This window comes from Phoca vitulina, unplaced genomic scaffold (assembly GCF_004348235.1).
Source record: "Phoca vitulina isolate PV1807 unplaced genomic scaffold, GSC_HSeal_1.0 scaffold33, whole genome shotgun sequence".
Classification (NCBI taxonomy): domain Eukaryota; kingdom Metazoa; phylum Chordata; class Mammalia; order Carnivora; family Phocidae; genus Phoca; species Phoca vitulina.
In genome coordinates this window covers 8,387,311-8,413,205 of record NW_022589736.1, presented here as the reverse complement: position 1 = coordinate 8,413,205, position 25,895 = coordinate 8,387,311, and the positions used below count along the sequence as shown (strand labels likewise).

At 37.5% G+C, this 25,895-nt stretch overlaps 1 protein-coding gene across 1 annotated transcript in view; it reads left to right on the top strand.

The window, feature by feature from the left end:
* Positions 1 to 25,895, top strand: part of PRKCQ (protein kinase C theta) — a 189,108-nt gene that overhangs the window by 137,942 nt on the left and 25,271 nt on the right. Inside the window, exons 13-14 of the mRNA XM_032425911.1 lie at positions 17,020 to 17,111; positions 18,651 to 18,713. Coding sequence (XP_032281802.1) covers positions 17,020 to 17,111; positions 18,651 to 18,713 — 155 coding nt within the window. The remainder of the gene's footprint in view (positions 1 to 17,019; positions 17,112 to 18,650; positions 18,714 to 25,895) is intronic.

Below are 25,895 nucleotides of genomic sequence, written 5' to 3'. Positions count from 1 at the left end.
ATCGGGCTCCCTGCTCGGCGGGAAGCCTGCTTCTCCCTCTCCCACTCCCCCTGCTTATGTTCCCTGTCTCGTTGTGTCTCTCTCTGTCAAATAAATAAAAATCTTTAATATATATATATATATATATATATATATCTCAAAAGTTTTTAAAACATTTGGTCACAAAGGATCATAGATAACAAAAGAAATGGGGATGCCTGGGTGGCTCAGTCGGTTAAGTATCTGCCTTCCGCTCAGGTCATGATCTCAGGGTGCTGGGACTAAGTCCTACATGGGCTCCTTGCTCAACAGGGAGTCTGCTTCTCCCTCTGCCTGCCTGTGTGCTCTCTCTCTGACAAATAAATAAAATCTTAAAAAAAAGATAACAAAAGAAATGGAGTCTACCCTATTAATAAAGCTAAGGTTATTGTTTAACTTTCTTTATTTGCCTTCAAAGTTCTTTACTTGTCACTCTGGTTAGATGGATACCTAAGTATTGTTTTAAAGTAATCAAAGACCTGATAAAACAACATGAAACATAGGAATTTATTTTAAGACACAAAATCTTTGTTTTCTAGACCTATTACTTAAAAAGGTAAAGAAAAATGTTTTACAATCTCTTATCCAGAAAACTTTGTCCTTTAAAACAAAAAAACAAATTCTAATTTTGTACCAGCTTACTTCTGTTATTAAAATTCATTCACTTAAATTCATTTCAGTCTTAGCCAGTCCTGACCACACCTATAATTCCTTTCCACAAACCCTGGAGGCTTTAATTACATATATTAGAATTTTTAACCCTAAACACCTTAATTTTTTAGTGAAAATGAACAATTATGAATTGTCTCTTAACTAGCATTTAGTGGAGTGGCAGATTTATACTCTTTATAATTTCTAGAAATGCATGCTTTCTCAAGCAAATATCTCAGCATGGCACAAAATGCATTGACTAATAAATCCAAGTATCTTTAGTTCCTCTGTAAAAGGACGACAAAAGTGGATAAGCCTATGTTCAATAATTAATGTTCTAGTATTTTATCTTATTTGGAAATGATCTAATGACTATTCATCATTTAATTTAACTTACTTAACTTTAAGGTTTCAGGTTACCAAAAAGATTAGGAAAACTATTTTTAAAATTCATCTAAAAACATTTATTTTGCTTACATCTATTTAATTCACTTGTTCTCAACAATTAATTTAGGGATGAATTTCAAGAAAGAGAGGACCATGTATTCAGAGGGGTGAGGGGGCTGACTGGACTGTTTAGGAGGAACAGTCATAATACTGTTATAACAGTATATATAACAGTATAACAGAATATATAACAGTATATATAACAGTATAACAGAAGCATCTAGTGGGAGGATGAGGGACTAGGTCAGTCTTGAGTGACAGGTGGGTAGACTCAGTGGTTATACAGAAGTCTTTCAGAAAGCATGTGATCACAGGGCTCAAGGGTTAATGAAGAACTCTTGAAACAGGAAGAAGCCAGACAAAAGGCAGGAATTCATGGAGAAAGATTTTGGAAAATGAAGAGGTTAGGATAAAGCATACAGCAAACTTTTGGTAAGGACGGGGGCACTTCTAGGACATGAAGCAAAAGCTGGAGGCAGGAGAGAAAATTGGAGTGTGTACGTCATGGTTGCAACCACTACGGGAAAGAAGGCAGCTTTCCCTGGCTGGAAATGACAGGGACAGGAATGGGAATGAGCACAAGGAGACATAGAAAAGGCTTGAAATGTCAGCAGCAGGGCACCAATAACAATTGCGACAGAGCACAAACTGCAAGGTACCATCTAAGGGCCAGAGTTTGAAGAGAAACTGTGGGATGGGAATTTGCCAGGACAGAAACTGGCAAGTTTTTAGGCAAATAAACTGCAACAAAACTGATGGCGTACCTCCTCTACCCACTTTATAAGGATTTGTATTTAGCTAGAATGTGAATGAGCTCTTAAATCCTAAATGTTTAATAGGTTAAAAGATAATAAAATATAAGCAATAATTCTCCAGGAAGCTCTATTTAAATTTTTTTTCCTAGAAGAGCAGTTACAAATATTTTGATTAAGTAGATGCTATCAATCAAGTAAATAAAAATGTTTCTGGAAGTCATATTTTCAAGCAAGATTTTACCTAGAACCTGCAATGCTACCTCCTTTGTATAAATTCTACCTTTACAGGACATGTAAACATTATAAGAATTTAGGAGAGTTTTATTAGTCTCCATATTCTTCAGTCATTTTATTGATATTTGTATGAATTCCACATGAGCAAGAATCTTCAGCATGTTTTTCCTCTAGTCTTATATATTAGCATCACTTTGAATGTACTGGCTGGCCTAGAGCTACTAGTTTTTTTTAAATTAATAGACTATATTTTTAGAGAAGATTTAGGTTTACAGAAAAACTGAGTGGAAAGTAGACAGTCCCTTTCCTCCCTGCCAGCCCCTGGAGTTTCTGTGTTTAATTCTTGCTTTAGTGTCGTACATTTGTTACAACCAAAGAGTCAATATTAATACATTATTATTAACTAAAGTCCATAGTTTACATCGGGGTTTTTTTGTATCTAACATTATATAGGTTTTGATAAATGTATGACATGTATCCACAGTTACAGTATCATACAGAATCATTTCACTGCTCTAAAAATCCTCCCTCGCCTGGCAACAACTGATCTCTTTACTGTCTCTATAGTTTTGCCTTTTCCAAAATGTGGTATAGTTGAAATCATTCAGTATTGTAGCCTTTTCAGATTGGCTTCTGTCACTTAGTTATATGCATGTAAATTTCCTCCATGTTTTTTCATGGCTTACCAGCTTGTTTCATTTCTGAATTGTATTCCATTGTCTAGATGGACCACAGTGTTTATATATTCACCTATTGCGGAACATCTTGGTTGCTTATAGCTAATTTGATCTGCTATACTCATTTGTTTTTCTTATAATGACAGACTCAATAGATAAAGCATTATTAAAGTGGCTTTCAATTAACAAGGCATTGAAGAAGGGGTCTAAGATGGTATCATATGAAGATCTTGAAATCATGTCCTCCCATGGACAGACCAAATCTACAGCTGCATAGGGATCATTTCCCCCTAAAGAATATATGAAAACTAGATGAAGTTCTCTCCACAACAAAGGATAAAAGGACCATGTTGAGACCAATAGGAGACGTAGAGACACAGTCTTACAAAAACCCACCCTTGGTGCCCAACATATAGTAGGAATCTCACCAGACAGCTACTTTTCACGAAAGAGCAAGGGGTGGGTGTCCCACATCACACACCTTGGTTCCTGGGATCTATACCAGAGAGAAGAGCCAACACTCAACAAAGTGGTAACAGAGGGAACATAACATAATAAAGGCTGTGTATGACAAACTCACAGCTGTCATATTCAATAGCAAAATGTTAAATGTTTTTACTCTAAGACTGGGAAAAAGACAACAGTGTCGGCTCTTACCATTTGTATTCAACCTAATATTGGAAGTCCTAGTCACAACAATCAGATAAGGAAAAGATGTAAAAGGCATTCAAATTGGAAAAGAAAATTATTTTCAGATAACATGATAATATGTATATATAAAACCCTAAAGACTCCACCAGAAAACTATTAGGATTTAGTGAAGTTGTAGACACAAACTTAATATACAGAAATCTGTTGCATTTCTATACACCAATAATGAAGTAGCAGAAAGAGATTAAGACAATGATGCAATTATAAATGGAATTGTTAAGAATAAAATATCTAGGAATAAATTTAACCAAGGAGGTGAAAAACCTGTACTATGAAAAATCTAAGACTTTGATGAAAGAAATTGAAGAAGACACAAATAAATAGAAAGGTATTCAGTACTAATGGATTAGAAGAATTAATACTTTTAAAACGTACATACTACCCAAAGCAATCTACAGATTTGGTGCAATCCCTACCAAACTACCAATGGCATTTTTCACAGAACTAGAACAAAAAAAAAATTAATTTGAATGGAATCACAGAAGAACTCAAATGGCCAAAACATTCTGGAGAAAGAACAACAAACCTGGTGGTATCATGCTTCTTAAATTCAAAGTAAACTACAAAGTCATAGCAATGAAACAGAATGATATTGACACAAAAACACATACATAGACCCAATAGAACAGAATAAAAATAGAGAGTCCAAGAATAAACTCTTGCTTTTACAGCCAATCTTTGACAAAGGGGGCTAGAACATACAATGGGGAAAAGAATCTCTTCATTAATTGGTGTTGGGAAAACTGGACAGCTACATGCAAAAGAATGAAACTGAACTACTTTCTTACACCATACATAAAAATAAAGTCAAAATGGATTAAAGACTTAAATAGAAGTTCAGAAACTACAAAACTCCTAGAAGAAAACATAGGCAGTAAGCTCTTGGACATTAGTCCTAGTGACATTTTTTTGTCTCCTCAGACAAGGCAACAAGCACAAAAATAAATGAGACTTCATCAAACTAAAGAGCTTTTGTACGGAAAGGAAACCATGAACAGGAAGAAAAGGCAACCTACTGAAGGGGTTCTACTGATAGGAGAAGATGTTACAAATGTAATGGACAAAGAGTTAGTATCCAAAATATAAGAACAGATACAATTCAATATCAAAAAAAAAAAAAACAAACCTAATTTAAAAATGGGCAGAGGACCTGAATAGACATTTTTTCAATTAAGACATACAGGTGGCCAACAGACCCATGAAAAGATGTTCAACACTACTCATCAGGGAAATGCAAAACAAAACCACAATGAGATATCACCTGACACCTGCCAGAATGGCTATTATCAAAAAAATCAAGAAATAACAACAGTTGGTAAGGATGTGGAGAAAGGGAACCCTTGTGCACTGTTGGTGGGAATGTAAATGGTGCAGCCATTATGCAAAACAGTATGGCGGTTCCTCACAAATCTAAAAATAGAACTGCCATATGATCCAGTAATTTCACTTCTGGCTGTTGATCCAAAGACAATGAAAACACTAATTTGAAAAGTTATCGCTGCATTATTTATAATAGCCAAGACATGGAAATAACCTAAGTGACCCTCAATGGCTAAATGGATAAAGAAAATGTGTGTATGTATGTGTGTGTGTGTGTATGTGTGTGTATATATATACACACATACATATATATAATGGAATACTATTCAGCTACAAAAAAAGAATAAAATCTTGACATTTACAACAACATGTATGGACCTTGAGTGTATTATGCTAAGTAAAATAAGTCAGAGAAAGACAAATACCACATGATTTCACTTTTACGTGGAATCTAAAAAACAAAACAAACAAAACAAAACCCAGACTCATGGATACAGAGAATGGGTTGGTGGTTGCCAGAGGAGTGGGGGATTTGTGGGGGTGAAATAGGTGAAGGGGATTAAGAACTACAATCTTCTAGCTATAAAATAATGGGGATGTAATGTACGGCATGAGGACTATGGTCTATTATAGTGTATTAACTTTGTAAAGTGACAAATGGTAATTATACTTAATGTGGTGACCATTTCACAACGTATACAAATGTGGAATCACTATATTGTACACCTGAAACTAATATAATATTGTATGTTAATTATATCTTGATATATTTTTAGAAGTTTTTTAAGCATAGGAGTTGTTGAGATTTGGGGGTCAGCAGCTTCCCTCATTTTGCAGCTAAAGAAATTGAGATCCAAGAATCAGCCTAGCTGATCACATGTCAGTGCTCTTTTCTAGATATCAATCCAAAATTAGAAAAATTGAGATTTCAAGGGGCCTAAACACCAAATCCAACTCACAACTCATTTTATTAGAGAATTATCCTTTTCATGATCTAAGCCTTAGACCCAAGCAACAGAAGGGGAGCTCTCTAGCTTACTCTCTCTAGCACTCTCTGTATATATGTATAGAAATATAGAATATATTGAATGCAATAGTTGGTGAACTTGATTTTAACACTTAAATTTTTATACATATGGTGTTGGCATCCACTTGTACCCTCACTCCAGACCTTGCAAATGTTGGGGCCATCCTTGCTCTGACTATAATACAGATTAATGTTTTCTTTCCCTGTGTCATAAATAATGACAATATACATAACATGTGATGAGTTCTTATACTATTCCAGGCACAGAGCTAACTACTTTAGGTGTATTATTTCATTTTAGTTTGGACAAGCTCTTCTTTGTTCTCCAGGATGCATCTCTCACTCCTTCCACTGGCTCTATCAGGGTATATCCCAAAGAGTTTAATTCTACACTTCAATTTCCATACTGTTACACTATAATCTTGAATATTACAGCATTTGCTAAGGATACTTAACATATGATACTCTGGAAGAGGTACTGATATACTCTGTAATGAATATTCCAGTTGTATTTCTTCAGACATTGCAAGTCTTCTCTTGTATACAATTTATGACATTAACTTACTGGCCTTTGAAACAAAGAAAGCTAGGAAAAAGGACTGTGATAGTTCCTTTCCTCCTTTTCTTGGAGATGGAGTCTATATTCCTGACCTCATTTGCATGATATTTGCAAAGTTCCCCATTTATTTTCAGAATCGTTACTGGTTTGATAAGATTATTAATGTCTTTAATGGCATAAAGTCTGCATTCATCCAATAACGTGCACATTTGGCAACTGTTCTCTTATTTATTCAGTACTTGGCTATATTGAATAATGGTCATCGCTAAATAATTTCCCATGCTCTTTATTTTCATTCTCTTCATAAAAAGAATTGCGGTCATTCTTAAGAGTAGGCAGTATAGAAGGCACATTATATTAACATAACTCTTGGAATTTCGCCTTCACTAATTCTAGAATATTCATTCACAAAATATCAATATTTAGAACACAAGATAATATTTTTAAAGGACATGTTTTGAAAGCCCTAGGACTCTTAACTTCGCTAAATGACATCTGTGTCTGCCAACAGTCCTGTGGGAATTACACAACTGGTTTTATGAAATCTGTCACTTTAATCTTGCATGTAATCAACTTTCTTTCATATTGTGAATATAGATTTCTGTTTTAATGATGCTTCCATTTTTAGGCCTTTTCAGTTTTGAGTCTTTTTTTGAGAGAATTATTCTATTTATATTATTCTGATTAGAAGCGATTTTTAAAATATTTAATCAGAAGACACTACTACCCTGTGCCTGGCCATACTTCCATCAGAATGTTTAAGCCTGCGAGTTTCGATTTAGGTGAGCTACAAAAAAAGATAGCATCTTGCTTTACATCAAACACTTAATCTAGATGTCCATGCCAGCATTACAAGTAATACTCATTTTGATCTATCAGTGAATCAGACTTATTCCAGACCTCTTTGAAATTGATACACTGGCTAGAGTGCAAGGCCCCAGCTATTCCTTGTACTTTTGGGGATTCATTCTTCAGTAGCTTAAATCTGAACAAGATTAACAAGCTCCCTGGACAAATGTTGAGTGTATACACTCTAAGTTATTAATACTAGATTTAGTTAATTAAACTAGTCACTAAATTATTAGTTACTAAAAAAGATGTAAAAAGAAGATAAAAGGAAATACTCAAAAATCCTATCTCTGAGTGACTTCGAGTGATATAACTTGGAATGACTCTTCTTTTTATAGTACTTTTATGTATTTTCCAATTTGTAATGTATGTTTAGRWRTAATYWYWYAMTTAKGGAAATWTTAATGTSACATTAAWATTWCCCTAAKTRWRWRATTWYWCCTAAACATACATTACAAATTGGAAAATACATAAAAGTACTATAAAAAGAAGAGTCATTCCAAGTTATATCACTCGAAGTCACTCAGAGATAGGATTTTTGAGTATTTCCTTTTATCTTCTTTTTACATCTTTTTTAGTAACTAATAATTTAGTGACTAGTTTAATTAACTAAATCTAGTATTAATAACTTAGTGACTAAAATCTTCAGCAAAGGTCATTTTCATATCAAAACCACATATTCCTTAAAACTTTCCTTTTATGTTAAAACTCTGTTCCTGAGGTCATTTTTTGCTTGTGAATATATGTCTCAACATGCCTATTCACATATATCACACATATACAGTAGCTATCTTAGTAAATGTACTAACAGCTGACATTTATAGAGCACTCACTATGTGCTAGTCCATGTTGTAGGCACCTTACATATTTTAACTCATTTACTCTTCATAGCAACCCTATGAAGTAGATACTGTTATTATCCCCATTTTACAGATAAAGAAATTGAGGTGATCCTAAGGGGGATAAACAACACATCAAAGATCAAACACCTGTTAAACAGGGGAGCCAGGATTCAAACTCAGGCAGTTCAAGGGGTAAAGTCCATAGGCCTAACTGCTATAGTACTTCTCAGTAGAGACCTAATCCTATCAGGGAAAACAGTTTTAAAATTCATGAAATGGAGTTCTGTTTGTACTTTGTTATGAAAGGAAATAATTTGTTAGTTAATGCAAAAAGACCCTGTGGGGCAATTAAGCCAGTAAATACCAACTGAGCTTGAGTTCCCATTGCAAGGTACAGACCTCTAGAAGTTCAGGCACACTATTTCTGAAATGTACTAATAGGTCTATTAAAGGCAGTGAATTTTACTAATTAGAGTTTACAGTGGAAATAGAAACAAGCCCTAATGAATGAGTTTGCTGGTCTACAGAGAGCAATTTCTTTCCCTTCACCCCCCCACACACACACTCCCTATTTAGATATAAAGTGCACACATATGATTATCTCTTGGGTTTGAGGATGTGTCCTTAATGAGAAAGGAAATAAGCCTGTTGTTGTAGGATGTCTGAATATATAGCTCAGTATAGAAGAAAGCAATAGATACAATACTCCAGATTCATAATTCCTCCAGCCTGCTAAACTACATACATAACTAGGAAATTGAGTGTTGGTGTGACCAAATTGATAGTGTGTAAGTATACAGGTAAGCCCACCATCCAGTGTGCCCCATACCTGTGCCCCCGGATGCAAGCTCCACCCCCACCTGGGTGCTCCTTCCGAGCACACAGCTTAGGCAGCCCTGCCCCCAGCTCTGTGTCCTTCCAGACAGGAAACCCCTCCATTTCCTCATGATCGCAGAGCTGGGGATGTCAAAAAGGCAACTCTCACAGGTTGTAATTCTCAACTAAAAACCTTGCTTTTGTGGGAGGACAATAAGTAGAAGTAAAAACATGAGGTCATTCACATTCTAAAGGGGACCCCATATCCACTTGTAATACTAGTTAAGACTCAGCACATCGAGGGTGTAAATAAAAATGATGGGAGGCACAAAGGTAGAGGTTCAAAGGCAAGGTCTTAAATTCAGACCAGATGATTTAAAGGTTTTGGCCTTGAATACCATTGAAATTAGTACATGTTATCTGAAAAATGATTTTTTTCTAGATCCTGGATTAGCAAAGTACTTAAATATTCTTATATAGAATGTTTACTTCTTTTCCTTCTTTTTACCAGTATAAATCACTTTTTACAGCTGAATTTTATATAGCTATTTCATAAAGAATGTGAATACAAAGGTATTTAGATACTAGAGTCTCCCTACAGCAGTCTCATATTTTTGTAAGAACGTAAGAGAACCAACTATACTGTTCCATCAGCCAAGTAATAAAAGGTATTTGTGGGAACTGGAAAACCCAGTATGTTGTACATAAACATACAGAATTCTTTGCAAAAATGCTAGGCTATTTTGAATTTTTGAAAGTACTTGATATATATTATTTAAGTGATCTTATAAGAATATACTAAATACCATTTTTTAAAGCACCAAAAAAAAAAAAAAAAAAGCTACAGAACTTTGAATATCCATCCATCTAAGAGTATCAGCATCAATTATTGTGTTTCATTGTCAGAAAATCACAGCAAAGCAATTCATAACTGTCACTCCCTTGTTTTTGTGGTCTGGCATACAGAACAGCATGTATGCCATAGGTATATTTTACAAACTGAAATGTTGATAGATAAATGTTATTGAATGGTATATCAAATACTTTCTTGTTAGCCAGAGGTTCTTCAGGACTATTCAGTGAAGCTTTTCTTCCAGTGACTGTAATGTCATTGTCCTGTCAAACCCCAGCTAAACTTACTTTACTGACAGGATGGAAAGATGCTCAGTGTTTTATTGTTTCATTAATAAAATCAGTGGATGATGGAAGGACACTCGGAGAACTCACTCTAAAGACCACGAAGCCTTACTGAACGTTCATTTTACAAATCAGTCCGTTTGAGTTGATACCAACAGAGCTTGCAAGAACCTCAGTGTATTTCCTCCTGCAGGGAATGCAAGGCAACCTTTCTTTTATAAATTTCACTTTTCCAAGGAATACTTGACAGAATGCTATGTTTTTGCCACCTACGTACACAAAGTGAAAAAATCCACTGATTGAACTGGGGACAATAACCCTATAGGTTGCTCTACTCCTTTGTTTCTATTCTTTTCCAAAAGCAGAGATGTTCTTCTTTAAGCAGGCCTGCTTGAGTTCTAAGGGACTAAGACGTATGATTCAGAAACAAAACAGACCAATCAAAAAGTTATTCTCTTGCCACTCAAGGTCTGTTAAAACAGTGCTAAGGCACATTCTATTCTAACCCATTCTGATCTTCAGCCCTTGGTGGGATTAATCTGTTAAAGCAGTCACAGTCAGGACCCTTGGGACACAGAGGTATCCCCACAACCAATAGCCATGTTCTATGAGCATAACCAGGAGACTACTAAAATGGGAAGAAGCCATCTGACCACTATTGTAGGGCTTTCTTTGGGGTGTCATGGTGGGCCATAATGCTTACTTCCTTTGAGGAGAGTTCCAAGGGAAGCCTCATCTCTGTTCTTTAATTTTACTTCAAATATGCGTTGTTTCTAGACAAAGACTTCTCATAAGAATTTTGCAAGCCTCATATCCTCTTATATGTATTTTATCATCTGGGAGGCAGTGCATGGATTTTATGTGCTCAATAGTTTGTTAATGTCATCTTTATCCCCAAAAGAAAAACAATAAAATGTATGGTGAAAATCAGGGGGTGCTGAGGCCACTAAAGGGGAGTTTAGTCAAAACCCCTCATTTCTCAGAGGTTGAGACTGTGGCCCAGGGATGGCATGATTTACTGATCACACAGTCAGTCAGTGATGGCAGAGACAAGGATGGATGCTGTGCTGGGAGCTGCTGACAAAGTCTAAGACCAGGCAGATTGGAGTACCCCATCCCCCAACACCCTCACAACTTCAGTTCTCACTCTGCAAAAGAATCATGTGCATCAGTTAATGTATTACCCTGTATTAAGAGAGTTCCACACTAGTGTGTGTGTTTCACAAGCCCACGTCCCTCCTCACTAGCTTGCTTTGCGTTTTTCTCTCAGCTCGTGACCAGAACACATAGGACACCATTGGATGAGACCTAGCCCTCTGCTTTCCTCTTTGTTTCAAGAGCCACAGGACTGTTCGGGTCCTTTTTCTGAGAAGTATCTGCTGTTGTTTGGTTATTGACATCATGTGAATTCTTCCTATAAGACATAATGAAAATTAATAATGTGGAATTTCTTATATAGATGTCCAACACTGTTTCTTGAACAGACTGTCTTTGCTCCATTGTATTGCTTTTGCTTCTTTTTCAAAGATCAGTTGACTATATTTGTGTGGGTCTATTTCTGGACTCTGTTCTGTTTCACTGACCTATTTGTCTATTTTTTGCCAATACCACACTGTCTTGATTACTGTAGCTTTATAGTAAGTCTTGGAGATGAGTAGTGTCAGTTCTCCAACCTTGTTCTTCTCTTTCGAAAAGTTTTTGGCAATTTGGGGTCTTTTGCCTCTCTGTGTAAACTTTAGAATCAGTTTGTAGATATCCACAGAATAACTCATTGGGATTTTGATTGGGATTTCACTAAAACTATAGGTCAAGTTGGAAAGAACTGACATCTTGATAATCTTGTATTCCTATTTATGAACATGGAATCTCTCTCCATTTATTCAGTTCTTCTGATCTGCTGGGGTTTTTTGACTGGCTTTTAAATTGTTTCCTGTGACAACAGCTACCAATTATCAAGTCCTTGCTGAGTGCTAACCCTGAACCAGCTCTCTGCATGTATCATCTCATGTAATACTCATGACAACCCTATGAGGTGGGAATATTATTCCTCCATTTTGCAAATAAATAAAGAAGAAGAGGCTTAGGAGAGGTTAACTTCTCCAAGGTCACAAATAGAGGAAATATGAACTCAGCTCTCAGTAAGGGCAAAGCCCCTGGTCTTGACCATTACCCTGAGTCTTGTCCTTCTGGGTTTAGTTCTACCTGAACCAATGTGGAGTCCTTTCAGTGGGCATTCTTTTCTTTTTGAGAGTGGTCCTGCAGGGTTCCAGGTCAGTGGCAGGTCACCTTCAGCTCTGAGCACTCCTATTTCAGCCAAGTCTGAGTCTATTATAGTTGCATTTACTTTTTATGACTGGGACTTGGGATTCAACTTTTAAAAGATTTACCCATCCTTCAAAATGTGATCCTTGGAACCCAAACCCTAGGACTGCATGGTGTGTATGTGTATATATTTATTCTTATTTTATCACAGAGCCATCTCATTGGGCCCAGAGTGGACCCAACAGTTCCCTGGATGAATAGATTCCTGAGACTTCCAGTTTCTAGAACCCTCTAGAAAAGAACAGCACCTTCTAGCAGGATAACAGGTTTCTCCCATCCTGCCCACCCAAGCTGGACCTCCAGGCATGGACTTCCCTTATCCCCTATAAGCAGCCCACATTTTAGCTGGTAGTCACCCAAACCAAGCACTTCAACTGAAGCAAAATGCCATCATAAATAACCAAAGATGATCAATTGGCTTTTTTCAGTGCCCCTGGCTTAACATAAAGACGAGAATTAGAAGAGATTGTTTTTAACTTTTTGAGGAGCCTCCATACTGTTTTCCAGAGTGGCTGCACCAGCTTGCATTCCCACCAACAGTGTAGGAGGGTTCCCCTTTCTCCGCATCCTCGCCAACATCTGTCGTTTCCTGACTTGTTAATTTTAGCCATTCTGACTGGTGTGAGGTGGTATCTCATTGAGGTTTTGATTTGGATTTCCCTGATGCTGAGCGATGTTGAGCACTTTTTCATGTGTCTGTTGGCCATTTGGAGGTCTTCTTTGCAGAAATGTCTGTTCATGTCTTCTGCTCATTTCTTGAATGGATTCTTTGTTCTTTGGGTGTTGAGTTTGATAAGTTTTTTATAGATTTTGGATACTAGCCCTTTATCTGATACGTCATTTGCAAATATCTTCTCCCATTCTCTCGGTTGTCTTTTGGTTTTGTTGACTGTTTCCTTTGCTGTTCAAAAGCTTTTTATCTTGATGAAGTCCCAATAGTTCATTTTTGCCCTTGCTTCCCTTGCCTTTGGCGATGTTTCTAGGAAGAAGTTGCTGTGGCTGAGGTCGAAGAGGTTGCTGCCTGTGTTCTCCTTTAGGATTTTGATGGACTCCTGTCTCACATTTAGGTCTGTCAACCATTTTGAGTCTATTTTTGTGTGTGGTGTCAGGAAATCGTCCAGTTTCATTCTTCTGCATGTGGCTTTCCAATCTTCCCAACACCGTTTGTTGAAGAGACTGTCTTTTTTCCACTGGACATTCTTTCCTGCTTTGTCGAAGATTAGTTGACCATAGAGTTGAGGGTCCATTTCTGGGCTCTCTATTCTGTTCCATTGATCTATGTGTCTGTTTTTGTGCCAGTACCATACGGTCTTGATGATGACAGCTTTGTAATAGAGCTGGAAGTCCGGAATTGTGATGCTGCCAGCTTTGCTTTTCTTTTTCAACATTCCTCTTGCTATTCGGGATCTTTTCTGGTTCCATACAAATTTTAGGATTATTTGTTCCATTTCTTTGAAAAAAGTGGATGGTATTTTGATAGGGATTGCATTAAATGTATAGATTGCTCTAGGTAGCATAAATATTTTCACAATATTTATTCTTCCAATCCATGAGCATGGAACATTTTTCCATTTCTTTATGTCTTCCTCAGTTTCTTTCATGAGTATTCTATAGTTTTCTGAGTACAGATCCTTTACCTCTTTGGTTAGATTTATTCCTAGGTATCTTATTGTTTTGGATGCAATTGTAAATGGGATCAACTCCTTAATTTCTCTTTCTTCTGCCCTGTTGTTGGTGTATAGAAATGCAACAGATTTCTGTGCATTGATTTTATATCCTGCTACTTTCCTGAATTCCTGTATGAGTTCTAGCAGTTTTGGGGTGGAGTCTTTTGGGTTTTCCACATAAAGTATCATATCATCTGCAGAAAGAGAGTTTCACTTCTTTTTTGCCAATTCGGATGCCTTTTATTTCTTTTTGTTGTCTGATTGCTGTGGCTAGGACTTCTAGTACTATGTTGAATAGCAGTGGTGATAGTGGACATCCCTGCTGTGTTTCTGACCTTAGGGGAAAAGCTCTCAGTTTTTCCCCATTGAATATGATATTTACTGTGGGTTATTCGTAGATAGCTTTCATGATATTGAGGTATGTACCCTCTATCCCTACACTGTGAAGAGTTTTAATCAAGAAAGGTTGCTGTACTTTGTCAAATGCTTTTTCTGCATCTATTGAGAGGATCATATGGTTCCTGTGCTTTCTTTTATTAATGTATGGTATCACATTGATTGATTTGCGGATGTTGAACCAACCTTGCAGCCCAGGAATAAATCCCACTTGGTATATATATCCAATGGAATATTATGCACCATCAAAAAAAATGAAATCTTGACATTTGCAATGACGTGGATGGAACTAGAGGGTATTATGCTAAGCGAAATAAGTCAGAGAAAGATAAGTATCAAATGATGTCACTGATATGAGGAATTTGAGATACAAGACAGAGGATCATAGGGGAAGGGAAGGAAAAATGAAACAAGACGAAACCAGAGAGGGAGACAAACCATAAGAGATTCTTAATCTCAGGAAACAAACTGAGGGTTGCTGGAGTGGAAGGGGGTGGGAGGGATTGGGTGGCTGGGTGATGGACACTGGGGAGGGTATGTACTGTGGTGAGTGCTGTGAATTATGTAAGACTGATGAATCACAGACCTGTACCCCTGAAACAAATAATACATATGTTAATAAAAAAATTTTTTTAAATCCTGATTCTGAAATTCATAGGATTTAAATCTAAGCAACTTACAGAAATTGCTTAAAAGGAATACATGCTTACTTTATTAACTATATCTATAAATTTGGGATTTTTGCTAACTGGCCTTCCTCAAGGTTTTCACCTAAATAAATAAAGATTTACTGTTTATTAAAAAAAAGAATAGATGGTTTTAAAAGATTTATTGTAGAGATAAAATCTTTTAGTAGGATTAAGCGTGGCATCCAAGGTGCTATAAATCTCCATTACTATTTAATTAATAATCTCTATGGTAGTGTGGTCTTCTTGGAATGCCCAAGGGAGTAAACACAGATTTAAGCCCCAATCCTTCACAGGTAGGTGCAGAACTGATTTAAGCCTAAGAACTGATGGGACCGCTATGCCCACAGTTGTGTAGAAGTTAGGGTTGGCCTCTTGCCTCTAGTCCTAGCTGCCAATATATAAATTCCAAATTTTCAACTTTTATAAGAATTTGTAAGCTTCCTAACTCTTAAGAGGATCCTTTTGTCTGAGCACTGTTATAAATGGCCTTACTTTAAGTTTTTATATCTTTCATTCTTCTGAGCATTTAGGCAATTCCACCACCGTGTGCATACAGGCCATCATAGTTTTATGTTAAAAGGTAGTTAGAAGCTGTCCATACAGTACTTACAAGAATAAGAGGTAAAGGAAAGATGTGCTATTGACAAAGCAGATGTGTGCAGATTGGACAAATGATTAATCTCAAGTTACGTGTGAAATAGCAATGTTAAGGTAGGACTTCTATCAGCAGAGAATTTTGGCCTGTCCATAAGGGAAAGGGCTCCAGTTAAAGATATACGGAACCAGTAAATTAGATCAGGGGTCAACTTTAGAAAAAAACAGGACAACACTTACCTTTACCTGAACTACTGAGATAATAGCCACAATATTTGGTTTCCCAGTAGAAATGGCAGGCCGTGTATGTTACTGTCAGACCAGAACACCATCACCTTGTATGCCCCAGGGCCTTGGTTAGTCTCACATCAAAACTCAAAGGTTAATTCTGTTAAAAAATCACCCAAGTGAGGCTTTCAGGTGCAAATTCATGCACAGACATGTTAAATGTCTTCACACTTTAAGGATGACTAATTCTGTGGTTCATGAGGACTCTCAGAATCGAGATGCTCAAAATGCCATAAATGTACTTATTGAAGAAGTATGGTCTCACATAGTAGGAGGAACTCAGGCTCAATTGTAGCCACTTCTGATACTCTCACCACAACCTGAAGACCACTCAGCCTTGCTTTTGATGGCTGCCATTCAAGGGGGCCCGCTCTAGTAACATGCATGGGTCTTCTGTTAGGAACAATGTGCTGGTTCATCACTTGTGGCTCAAAACGAGTGAAATCAGGACTGGAAAGAAATAAGACTATACTTAATCATAAGGTTCCTGAAGGCAGGACTGTGTTTCATCATCTCTGATGGATGAGGCAGGAACGCACATCCCCACTGTCACTCCTGCCACAGTGCCATACCCATAGAGTATGTTCAGAACTGCTTACTAAGTGTTGAATGCATGCTTCCAAGCCCTGCACCTGGAATTGGAGCCCCGAACTGTATTCTCTTTACCATCCTACACACTATCAATTTCAGTAGGTATACAATCAGCATCCACTAAGTGCCCAACACCATCCCACTGTTGGGTGGGCAAGTCCAGTTGGACCCTTCCTCAGGCTGTGCCCCATCTGCTGAATCATAGCCTACAAGTATCCCAGCAAACGTTACCCATACACCTCCCATATGCCCTAAGCTTCTTGATGTTCAGAAATGCTATACATCAGCTAAATTATTGTGACAGTCTTTTTATAAGGGATCAAGACAGAATTGGTCCCCCTGAAATAAACTAAATCCATTTAAAAAGGAGTCTTTGTTTTCTTATTTTTTAAAAAAGCTGAAATTCGGAATTCTTTTGTTTTTCTCTAGGAAAACCTCTTTTTTGTGATGGAGTATCTCAATGGAGGAGACTTAATGTACCACATCCAAAGCTGCCACAAGTTTGATCTTTCCAGAGCAACGTAAGAGCTCTCTAATGGGTTTGGGGATTTTCCCCCTGTTTTTGTCAGGTACCGAGTACCTACGATACCGGCAGAATATTTCTCCCATGTGGCATTTTTCCCATTTCCTCAGCATGCCACAATCCCAAGTCAGGGTAACCCCTGAGGGACATATCAAACAAGGTAACTATGTTCCCAGTTTGTGAAGCTTAAACCAGAGTCCGTTTTATTTCATTTCTTTGTGTTTTGATATCAACAACTTAGTTTCTTAAGAAACTGCCCCGATTCATCACGCTTCTAAAGAATCTAAACACAGGAGCAAATATTTGCACTTTGAAAAGAAGTAGTCAGATGAAACACAGATCTTAAAAGTGGTCATGGGGATGAAGCTTTAACTAAACTTTTAACTAAGGCTTTAACCTAATGGGGAGCTCAATGTTGAAGGCATAAAGCATCTGGCTCCAGGGACATGAGTATTAGGAAACCAGAAGAGCATTTACTCCTTGAGAATAAATCTTCACCTTCTTCGGCATCAAGTGGAATTGGGCAGGCTGCATTTACCAGGTGGGAATGCTGCTGAGTCCCACAGAACCCCTGGTACTCTTCCTCCCGTGGGCCCTGTCTCCTCAGTAATAAAACCACTCTGACATTCAGAAAAAAAGAAAACTGTGCCACAAGGCTCACTTAAAAATATGGGTACACACTAGCTTTCTTTGCCTGGTGCTCAGTAATCTTTCACTCACCCCTAATGAACAATTTGAGTGGTTTAGGCTGAGCTGGGCTGAAAGATGAACTGGTCCCACCAGCTTCCACAGAAACCTCTGGCTGAAATGGCTTTTTGTCAAAGCCAGTGGCTAGCATACCACTAAGCTCATCACCTCCAGGAACCATCAGCAAAGTGCCCAGAGATAATTTTATGGGATTTCTGCAGCAGAGAAATCATCAGGCAGTTTTCATGCTAAAGGATTCTAAGTCTGCCTTCCTCACTACCTCTGGAAGGCTTGAAAGCCATCACAGACACTGTCTGCCGTGCTCTCAAGGCCTCCCAGGTGCTTGTCATCACTGGAGATGGAGAGCAGCATCTCACTCCCATCTTCCAGTAGCCTTTCCTCTGCCTCTTGGGCTGCATTTCTTGCCCATAAACAACTCAGGTCTATGTGGAATGACCCTGCATGCAGGTCTAAGGGCACCAAGCAGAGTTTAAAATAAAAGGGAAAATCATTTTCCTGTACTACTTACACTATTACATTTAATGTCCATGGGTGTTTTATTAGCAAAAAGAAATGACAGTTTGAACATTATAGCTTAAGGTATAATAATTAGCACTAGCGCAGGTAAGACTAACTTAAGGTACCTGCTTTGTTTCATCCTCTCAGGGCTGGGGCTGCACATATGGAATGGATGATTTCTCCCTTTTGTTAGGACTAAACAAAATTATGTACAGAAGTAGTGTGTATACACTGAGGACAGTACTTGCACAGAATACTCACTATATAAAATGGGGCTTTTCTTTTGTTCCGTTAATGCATCCATATTCAACTTTGATTTTCCTTCCCTCAGGTTCTATGCTGCTGAAATCATTCTTGGTCTGCAGTTCCTTCATTCCAAAGGAATTGTGTACAGGTAAAGTTTACTCTTTGGAAACACATACTGAGATATCTGGGTTTCCCTGTCCAACTAATTGAATCACTGTAGTGATGTGAAATGGCCAGGGTACTTTTGTGGCAGGAAGTTCCATGCCCATGGTGATGATAATCAAGTCAGGAACTCCAGTCTCAAAAGCACTAAGGTTCTGACCTCATTTTGTTCTTTATTCTGGTCTTTACAGTTATTCTCCTTCTCACTTCCACTTTTCTCACCTCCTTCCATTACCCTGCTTTCTCTTTGGCATCTTATCATGGCTTTCACTCTCTGCCTCCTTCATATCTCTTGTTTTTGCATGGGCCAACTAGAAATGCTCATTGAATGTTCTCCTCTTGGGTAGGGAAGGAGGGGGGGAACTCTTCCTTGAACACTCAAATGCAACTGTGGAAATCTATCTGCCTATACCTGATAGAAGTGCATAGAAAGCCATGTGTACCCTCCTTCATGAGTGCATGTCCATCCAAAATGTCTCTATCGTACACCATCTTTTCACATCCTTCTTAGAGGAAAGCTATTACACTTTAATCTCCTTACCTCTTTTCTCAAAATATAGTTTGACACTTATTTAACATGGAAATCATCAAAAGCTTAGTTTTCTGGTTTCTGACTCACTGCAGATTAAGGGAGAAAATAAAACTTAAAAAAACAAAGAGCTAGACAGGAGGCTGGCTGAGCCACTGGAGGCTGGCCCAGCAAGCACAGTGAGAGGGGCGTGTTGAATCTGACATAAAGGGAAGATGTGAGACAACTAAAAGGCTCTGGGAGAGTGGGATTATGTGCTCTTCTGTGGCAAGTGTTCATAACACTGACCCGGAGTCATCAGTAAGGTTCAGTGGTAAGAGGGGATCCAAGATGGCAGCATAGGAAAACCCTAAACTCACCTCCTCCCATGGACATACAAATCTACTCCAACATATAGAGGAGCAATTCCTCCTGAAGAACTGACGGCCAACTAGACAGCTTCTCAGCAAAGTATAGAGGCACAGTAATGATGGGAGCCCTGCCCCCAACACTACCAACTGCAGGGGGAGGGATGGCTCTGAGGAGACTTGCCCACCTGGAGGCACAGTGGCTTAAAGGGCAACTAGACTCTAAGTGAAGGAAACCCATTTGCTAATCCTAGAATGTCCACCAAACAGTGGGGGGAACTGCTGGAACTCTCCCTGAGATCAGAGGTGCTGGCTTTGATAGTGCAGATAGGAGCAGAGTCCAGGCACTCTAGCCAAGTTGCTGCTTCCATGAGCCCCAGGGTGTCAGCCTACACCAGCTCCATCCATCCCCCTAAGGCAGCCCCCCACTCATGCCTGCCCCACCTCCAGCCATCTCACTAGGGCTGCTCCAGTACGGCACATATTAGGACACTTCGAAACAGCACCCACAATGGCTCCAGCCATTTAGCCAAGACAGCACAAATGTAAAGCACTCTAGGACACCCCTAGCCCATTCCCACCCCAGCTCCAGCCCTCCCACCAGAGCAAACTGATGTAAGTTGCCCTCGGACATACCTGCCTATGTTCACTTCAGCTCCAGCCATCCTCCCAGGACACTCCCTATGTGTAGCATGCTGTCCCCTCCCCACCCAGCTCCAGCTACCCTACCAGGACAGCCTCAGTGTGGAGTACCCCAGGAACCCCCAGGCTGCACCCACTTTAGTTCCAGCCATCCTGTTGGGGCAGCCCTAGTGCAGAATGCCCCAAGACCCCTTAGTCTGTACTTGCTTCAGCTCCAGCCATCCCTCCAAGAAGCCCCCTGCACAGAGCACCCCAGGCATACACAGTCTATACAAGAGGACATTCCTACACAAAGTCATTCCTTCAAGACTTGGGGAGATACCTTTTTCACCTAATTCATAGAAATAAACAGAAAAAGTCAAAGTGAGGAGACAGAAGAATATGCTCCAAGCTAAAAAACAAGACAAAACTTCAGAAAAAGAACTAAATAAAATAGAGATAGCAATTTACCTGACAAAGAGTTCAAAGAAATGGTCATAAAGATGCCCACCAGACTTGAGAGAAAAGTGGATGAACTCAGAATTCAACAAACAGAAAATACAAAAAAAGAACGAATCAAATAAAGAATGCAATAGCAGAAATGAAAATTACACTAGAGGGCATCAATACTAGATTAGAGGATGTAGAAGAACAGATCAGCATCTGGAAAACAGGGTATAGAAAGCACCGAAGCTGAACAGCAAAAAGAAAAGAGAATTTTAAAAATTAGCATGGGGGTCCCTGGGTGGCTCAGTCAGTTAAGCATCCAACTCTTGGTTTCAGCTCAGGTCATGATCTTATGGGTTGTAAGACCAAGCCCCACATTGGGCTCTGTGCTCAGCAGGTAGTCTGCTTGAAGATTCTCTCCCTCTGCCCCTTCCCCCACTTGCTCTCTCTCTAAAATAAATAAATAAATAAATCTTTTTTAAAAATTAGCATAGGTTAAGGGACCTCTGTGACAACATCAGGTAAACTAACATTTGTATTAGAAGAGAAAGAAAAAGAGAAAAAGGGGCAGAAAACTATATTTGAAGAAATAATAGCTGAAAATTTCCCTAACCTAGGGAAGGAAATAGACATCCAGGTTCAGGAAGCACAGAATCCAAAACAAGATGAACTCAAGAGGTCCACACCAAGGCACAAAATAATTAAAATGTAAGAAATTAAAGATAAAGAAAATCTTAAAAGAGGCAAGAGAAAAACAACTAGTTATGTTTAAGTGAAAGGCAGATACTCTGAAGGCAAGAAGGCATGATATATTCAAAGTACTGAAAGGAAGAAAACTATAATCAAGAATACTCTACCCAGCTAGGTTATCATTCAGAATTGAAGAAGACATAAAGAATTTCCCAGACAAAAGTTAAAAGAGCTCATCACCACCAAACCAGCCTTATAAGAAATGTTAAAGGGACTTCTTTAAGCAGAAAAGAAGGGCCTTGAAGAAAATTATGAAAGGAAAAAAAAAAAATCACTGGTAAAAGCAAACAGTGCAAATCACTTGTAAACCTAGTATGAAGGTTAAAATGTAAAATCAATCACATGTACAAAAATTAATGGATTCACTATATAAAAATGTATGTAAAATAGAATATGATAAATATAGAATATGGAGGGGAGGACTAAGAATGTAGTGTGTTTGAACTTAAGTGACCATCAACTTAATATACACTGCTATGTACTTAGGATGGTATTATATAAACCTCATGGTAACCACATTTATAATAGAAAACAAAAAATAAAGAGAAAGGAACCCAAACATAACACTAAAGGAAGTCATCAATCATATGGAAGGAGAGCACGAAGAACAGAGAACTACAAAAACAACCAGAAAACAATTAACAAAATAGCAATAAGTACATACCTATTAATAATTACATTAAATGTAGACAGACTAAATGCTCCAGTCAAAAGACATAGATGACTGAGTAAAGAACAAGACCCAATTATATGCTGCCTACCAGAGACTCACTTCAGATATAAAGACACATAGAAAGTAAAGGTATGGAAAAAGATAATCCATGCGAATAGAAGAAAAAAAACCTGTAGTGATATTATATCAGACAAAATCAAGTTTAAAACAAAGCCTGTAACAAGAGAGAAAGGCAAGCGTTACATAATCATAAAAGGATTGATCCAATAAAAGGACATAACAATTGTAAATATGTATCCAACACAGGAGCACCTAGCATAGGAAGCAAATATTGACAGACATAAAGGGAGAAATTAACAATAATGCAATAATAGTAGGGGACTTTAATACCCTGCTTATATCAATGGACAGAACATCCAGGCAGAAAATCAATAAGGAAACAGTGGCTTTAAGTACATTAGACCACATGAACTGAGCAGATATATACAGAGTATTCTATCTGAAAACAGTATAAATGTTCTTTTCAAGTGCACATGGAACATTTTCCAGGATAGATCATGGGTTAGGCCACAAAACAAGTCTCAATAAATTTAAGAATAGTGAAATCATATCAAAGCATCTTTTCCAACCACAGCAATATGAAACTAGAACTCAGAAGAAAAGAAAAAAACTGGAAAAACCACAGACACGTAGAGGCTAAACAACATGCTATTAAACAGCCAATGGGTATATGAAGAAATCAAAAAGGAAATCAAATATACCTAGAGACAAATGAACCTGGAAACACAGTGGTTCAAAATCTCTGGGACACAGGAAAAGCTGTTAGAGAAATTTATAAGGATACAGGCCTACCTCAAGAAATAAGAAAAGTCTCTCAAATAAACAGTCTAAACTTAAACCAAACAGAACAAGAAAAAGAAGAATAAACAAAGCCCAAATTTATAGAAAAAAGGAAATAATAAAGTTCAGAGCAAAAATGAATGAAATAGAGACAAAAAAAAGAAAAGATCAATGAATCTAAGAGGTAGATCTTTGAAAAGATAAAATTGGCAAACCTTTTGTCATAGTAATCATAAAGAGAGGGCCCCAAATAAATAATATCAGAAATGAAAGAGAAGTTACAATTGACACCACAGAAATATATAGGGTTATAAGGGACTACAAAAAAAAAATTATATGTCAACAAATTGGGACAACCTAGAATAAATGGATAAATTCCTACAAATATACAATCTTCTAAGACTGAATCAAGAAGAAATAGAAAATCTGAACTGATTACTAGTAACAAAATTGAATCAGTAATCAAAAAAAAAAATCAAATTCAATACATTAAAAGGGTCATTCACCATGATCGAATAGGATTTATTCTAGGGATGCAAGGATGGTTAAATACCTGCTAATCAATGTGAATACACCATGTTAACAAAATGAAAAATAAAAATATGATCATCTCAACAGATGTAGTAAAAGCATTTGACTAAATTCAACATCCTTTCATGATAAAAACTCTCAAGATGGGTTTAGAGGGATCACCACACATCAACATAATGGAGGCCATATATGACAAACCCACAGGTAACCTTATATGCAGTGGTGAAAAACTGAGAGCCTTTCTTCTAAGATCAGGAACAAGACAAGAATGTCCATTCATGCCACTTTTATTCAACATAGTATTGGAATCAGCCAAAAGAAACAGAAAGACATCCATATTGGTAAAAAAGGAAGTAAAACTCATTTGCAGAGGACATGATATTAAATATAGAAAACCCTGAAGATTCCAGAAAAAAAAACTATTAGAAAAAAACTTAGAATGAATGAATTCAGTAAAGTTGCAGGATACAATATATAGAACCTGCTGCATTTCTATATACTAATAATGAAGTATCAGAAAGAGAAATCAAGAAAACAATCTCATTTACAATTACATCAAAAAATACATAGGAATAAATTTAACCAAGGACATGAAAGATATGTATGCTGAAAACTGTAACACACTGATGAAAGAAATTGAAGACGACACAAATAAAAGGAAAGATATTTGGTGCTCATGGCTTGGAAGAACACTATTAAAATGTCCATACTACACAAAGCAATCTGCAGATTCAATGCAATCCCTATCAAAATTCCAATGACATTTTTCACAAAACTAGAACAAAAAACTCTAAAATTTGTATGGAACCACAAAAGACCCCACATGGCCAAAACATTTTTTTTTCTCCTTATATAAATCTGTTTATTAAAGAGCAGCATTACATTACCAATGTAGACATTTATTCATGGACTGGGACATAGTTCTTTTGATGGGAAATATTATTGTAGTTTTAGTTATACTGTCAAAATAATTGTTTTAGTCAATATAGAAAATATCTAATTTTCAGCTCAGCTTGTATAAAATTTAAAACTCTTTTTATTTTTTATTTTATGTTACATTAATCACCATACATCACATCATTAGTTTTTGATGTAGTGTTCCATGATTCATTGTTTGCGTATAACACCCAGTGCTCCATGCAGAACGTGCCCTCTTTAATACCTATCACCATGCTAGCCCATCCCCCCACCCCCTCCCCTCTAGAACCCTCAGTTTGTTTCTCAGAGTCCATAGTCTCTCATGGTTCATCCCCCCTCCGATTTCCCCCCCTTCATTTTTCCCTTCCTACTACCTTCTTCTTTTTTTAACATATAATGTATTATTTGTTTCAGAGGTACAGGTCTGTGATTCAACAGTCTCACACAATTCCCAGCGCTCACCATAGCACATACCCTCCCCAATGTCTATCACCCAGCCACCCCATGCCTCCCACCCCCCACCACTCCAGCAACCCTCAGTTTGTTTCCTGAGATTAAGAATTCCTCATATCAGTGAGATCATATGATACATGTCTTTCTCTGATTGACTTATTTCACTCAGCATAATACCCTCCAGTTTCATCCATGTCATATGGAGTTTCCTCAAAAAGTTGAAAATAGAGCTACCATACGACCCAGCAATTGCACTACTGGGTACTTACCCCAAAGATACAAATGTAGTGATCTGAAGGGGTATGTGCACCCCGATGTTTATAGCAGCAATGTCCACAATAGCCAAACTATGGCAAGAGCCAAGATGTCCATCGACATATGAATGGATAAAGAAGATGTGGTATTTATATACAATGGAATATTATGCAGCCATCAAAAAGAATGAAATCTTGCCAAAACATTCTTGAGAAAGAAAAATAAAGCTGGATGTATCAAGTTTCCTGATTTCAAACTCTACTACAAAGCTATAGTAATCAAAACAGTATAGTATTAGCACAAAAGCAAACACAGATCAGTGGAATAGGATAGAAAGCTCAGAAATAAGCCCATGTATATATGGCCAACTAATCTACGACAAAGAAAGTAAGAACATAGAATAGTCTCTTCAGTAACTGGTGTTGGGAAAACTGGACAGCTACATGCAAAAGAATGAAACTGGACCATTTTCTTACACCATACACAAAAATTAACTCAAAATGGATTAAATATTTGAATTTAAGACCAGAAACCTAAGACTCCTAGAAGAAAACATAGGAAGTAAAGCTCTTTGACATCAATCTTAATGGTGTTTTTATAAATCTGACTCCAAAGGCAAGGGAAACAAAAGCAAAAAGAAACTATTGGGACTATATGAAACTAAGAAGCTTTTTCACAGCGAGGAAACCATCAACAAAACAAAAAGACAACCTACTGAATGGAAGAAGATATTTACAAATAATATATGCATTAAGGGGTTAATATCCAAAATATATAAAGAACTCATACAACACCAAAAATAAT